This window comes from Platalea leucorodia (genome assembly GCF_965183815.1).
Source record: "Platalea leucorodia genome assembly, chromosome: 19".
Taxonomy (NCBI): Eukaryota; Metazoa; Chordata; class Aves; order Pelecaniformes; family Threskiornithidae; genus Platalea; species Platalea leucorodia.
Window position 1 is genome coordinate 8,839,784 of NC_138841.1, and position 4,207 is coordinate 8,843,990.

General features: G+C 60.4%; 1 protein-coding gene across 1 annotated transcript; it reads right to left on the minus strand.

Moving 5' to 3' along the window:
• Positions 1 to 217: 217 nt before the first annotated feature.
• Positions 218 to 3,736, minus strand: LOC309598924 (sperm-associated antigen 4 protein-like; the record flags this gene model as incomplete). The annotated part of the gene is made up of 6 exons (XM_082329952.1): positions 218 to 349; positions 1,150 to 1,239; positions 1,600 to 1,767; positions 2,316 to 2,428; positions 3,018 to 3,093; positions 3,641 to 3,736. Coding segments are annotated over 6 exons (675 nt in total), but the record flags the coding sequence as incomplete, so codon positions are not given.
• Between the last annotated feature and the right edge of the window lie 471 nt (positions 3,737 to 4,207).

The window sequence follows — 4,207 nt, forward strand, 5'->3', positions numbered from 1 at the left end:
GGAGTGCTTACTGCCTTCCTCAGGTTGAAGAAAAAATTAAGGAGAGGTCCTAACGGTTCCCGCACGCTCCCGCCCTCCCCCCAAAGGGCCTTCTTGCGCACCCCACTTTGGAGACAGAGCTTCTGCACCAATCTCAATTGCCACATCTTTTTTATTTTTTTGTTCCTTCCCCTTCTGCTGCTCTTTTTCTGTATGCCCTTCTCTTTTTCCTCTGGTTTCAGTCGAGGCTTTCTGGTTTTGCCATCTTCCCGTGAACCTGCACTCGATAAATGCAGGTGTACGCTGGGTTTCCCCAGTTGCTCTTCACCAGAAGTTTGACACGTGCAAAGGCTCTGGGAAGCGGCGCGTTCTGGGAAGAAAAGCGGGAAAAGGAAGCGGGGGTGTTAGGAGCGACAATGCAAGGAAGGTGTCTCCCCCTGCCAGCCCTGCTCCTGCTCAGGAGCGAGCTCCTGCAAGTGGGTGGGAGCGGCTGTGGCAATCTGAGGCTCGCTGCTGGTACCGGGGCTGCTGGGGAGGCTGGGGACACGGGAAGGGGGAAGGCAGCTGGCATCCTCTGCATGCCGGCCCTGCTGGGGCTCAGTCTCCCTCCCCTCTGCCCCTTCCCTCTGCTGCTTGCTCTGTGCTGGCAGAGAGGCCGGGGAGGTGCTCCTGTGCGGGGGGCGGCTGCTGTGCAACCCCACCAAGCTCCCGCTGTCTGCTCTGCCTGCTTTCCTCCTGGCAGGCGTGAGAGCACGGGGAGAGAAGGGGCACGCTGTGCTGGGAGGAGAGGACACTGCCCAGCCTGCCAGCAGGCCACAGGACGGAGCGACAGTGCTGCCCGACGCCTTTCGCCACCGGGCATCCCTGTTTCTCCACAACACAAAGACGTTGCTTGTGTGGAGCGGCCGCGTGTGCGGCTGGCTCTGCTGAAGGCAGTGCGTGCAGCCAGGGATCTCTCGGGACTTGTGCTCCCACAGGCCTGACCCTGTCTTGCTATCCTTTTGCTACCACCACTGCGTGCTACTCAGCCCTCCCAACCCCACCAGGTCTCTCTCGGCGGTGGTCCGGGCCCCTCGGCCCAGGGAGAAAGCATTCACGCTCTTCCTGCCATGGACTTGCAGGCAAACCTGGTTTGCTCCCCGGCACCTTGCCCCTGCGCGTGGACCGTACCTTCAGAGGGAAGGTCTGAATGGCCTCCTTTGCCACGTTGTACGTGAACGTCCCAAGGAGAGTTTCCTCTTCTCCGTCCGCACCCACTCCCTCAGGGGCAAAGCACAAGGAGAGCAGCTCAGACTCGTCCCCACAAAGAGGGAACCTACGTGCTGGATCAGCCCTGCTGTCTCCCCACCCTCTCCTGGGGCTCTAGCAGTAGGCTAGCACTCGCCATGGTGGAGCTCAGTCTCGGCCTTGACTTGTGCTCAGGAACCCTGAGGTGCGTGTCCCGAACAAGTCTCAAGAGGGATGAAACCCCTAGAGCCCTTGAAGTGTCCCGCTAGGGCACTGCGGTGCTCAGGAGAGAGCAGGACGTAAACCTCAGAGGACGCACAAAAGCAAGCAAGACCCTGCCATGGCTTTCCCCCAGGGCCAGATCCCCGCCAGAAGCGCCCAGCAGAGACTCACAAAGACAGCGACGTCTCTGGGGGCGCTGATGACAGTCCCAGATGGAGAGACTTCTTTGAAGATGTGCTGCACAGTGATGGCAGTCAGATGGACTCGTGCTGGCAGCCTGATGACCACCTGGCCCTGATCCCCTTGTAAAGGCCAGCAGTTTCCTGGGGAAACATCCGGCTGCAAGCAGAACGCGAGAGCAAGGAAGAGTGAGAGAGTGTTGGGGCCAACACAGCGGCCCGCGTAGCTTGAAGCGTAGGCGCCGTTGTGTCCGCGGGGTCTATTTTGGCTTGAAAATGAGGCGCATGGGAGGAAATGGACAGAAGCAGGAGGCCTTCGTCCCTGCCTGACCGAAAGGGGGCTCTCAGGATTATGGGGCAGAGGAGACTAGCAGTTATGAAACCGTCCCAGTCAGGGCCTAGCAGAAACACCTCTCTGCCCAGTGGCTCTGCAGGGCACCCCCCACCAGGGAGAAAGTCTTTCACCCAGCTGGGGCAGAGCACTGTGGGCGAGATGCAGCAGTTTGGCTCCGTTCAGCTCCATTCCCCTCCTGAGGGGAAGCGCTGATTGCTAGCAAGCCCAGCCCTGTGTTCGAGCTTTGCTTTCAGGAACCTGATCAACACTGTGGGCTTGAGCAGTGCCACTGGAGCGAGGGGAGAGCCCCTGAGGTCGGTCCCCAACTTCAGCGGGAGGCAGGCAACCTTCCCGGAGGAGTTCCGCTACGATACCTGCAAAATAGTGTCGGGAGGGTTGGCAGTGCGAAAGAGCCATAAAAGCCTGCAGCCCCAATTCTCTTTGCAGATGTAGGTCTCGGAAGTTCTCTGCATGTCGATGGTGGCACCTGGAAGGGAGGGAGAGCAGGTGACTACTGGAAGAGGCCACATTCTAGGAGGACTCGGTGCTCAGACAGCATTTCTGATGCTGCCGGCCAGCTCCACGTCTGTCAGTCCTCTCCTCCTCCCCACGCTGCTGGGGGTGCCCAGCTGCACAAGGGAATGACGGCCGCCACGTGCCTGGTGGTGACTGCTTCTCTCACAGCGCCACGAGGAGAAGGTGTGAGCGTTCTGGGAGACAGCAGGCGCCCACGTCAATGACAGCACACCAAAACTGAGGGCTTGCGGCATGGGCAGCAAAGGGTGGCCCAGCCATTCCCTCTTCCAATGCAGTGGAGAGGAAGAGAGCCCTTCCAACAGCACAGGAACACGTGCGGGGGCAGCGGCGGAGGCCCCCCGTGCGGAGGCCCCCGTGCGGAGGCGGAGGGCAGGACTGGGAGGGAGTCTGGGAGAGCCACTGTGCCACAGCCTTGCTCTTGGACCCCATGAAGCATTGAAGCTCCCCCCCTTTGGAGAGCAGCGCCCGGAGCACAGGCTTCTTTGGGGAGTGCTGCAGACAAGCGCAGGGCAAGGAGACTGGGCTGCTCGTGTCCATACCAGAGCTTTTCAGGGCCCAGTCAGACATCTCGACGTAGACTTCCGAAGCCATCTGGGACGCTGCCTGGTTCACTTCCTGGGAACGCCATAAACGAACACAGAAAAGGACCACATCAGCGGGCAGTTCAGCATGGCTACTAGCGCCGGCAGAGGCAAAGGGTCAGTGTCAGAAAGGCAAGGCAAGCCTAGTCCACAGAGCTGCAAGACTCTCTGCTGCTGACGTGCTGACGGCCATGGCCGCGAGGTGGGTTGACGAGGGTCCCCACACCCTCGTCCCCACCCTCCACGCTCTGCAGGTAAGCGGGGAGATGGGCTCGGGCCCTGCAAGCGACGGCTGGCCCCGTCAGCGTGCCTGGGTCTCATCCCTGCCTCAGGAGCCCAGCCAGAGGAGCCAGAGTGCCGGCGTGCCAAGGGAAGGCTCTCAGGAGTCCTCTGCTGCCTCAAGCAGCCTGCTTGAACTGGGCCTGGAGAAGGGCCTGTGCAGCGCAGAAGCTCACCCAGCAAGCCCCTGGGGCAAAGGCTGGCTTGCTGCAGTCAGCAGTCCGACCCCACCAACAAGCCCAAGGAGTGCTTTCTCAGGGGTTCTGCCCAGCCAAGCCTCCTTCCCCAAAACGCAGCATCACCTTTGCACTGCTGATCTCTGCCCTCAGTTGAGCCACCTCCTCCATCAGAAGCTGCATCTTTTGGCTGTGCTCCGCCAACAAAACGCGAAAGTTCCTGCATGAAAGCACGAAAGCAGATCTTGTCAGAGAGCGGCCCGTCCCCTCTGGGGAGCGTCTCAGCTCGGCAAGAAGGAGAGACACGTGTGCTTTCCCTGCTTTGCGAGTGCTTCCCTTCCACACCAGTTTGAGCAGAAGGCAAAGGCAGGTAGGAGGTATGGGAGCCCTGGCTGTTAGCAAAACGAGTGCAGGTAGCACGAGGTCGGCTGACGCTTCTGCACAGAACCAATGCCAGCTCAGGAAACGTCTCTTACCGCAGGGTCTTCAGGTCTTCTGCAGACACAAGTGCCAGCTCCTGAAAGGGAAAAACGCTCGGTTCGAGCATCCGCTACCAGAGCCGCCGGGGCTTCCCAGGAGAGGCTTCCCTAGGAAGACTCGGCACAAGCTGCTGCTTCTTTGGGTCACCCTGCGTGGCAGCAGGAGAGCCCGTGATTTATCCAGCCGCTCTCAGCAATGCTCTGTTGCAGGAGG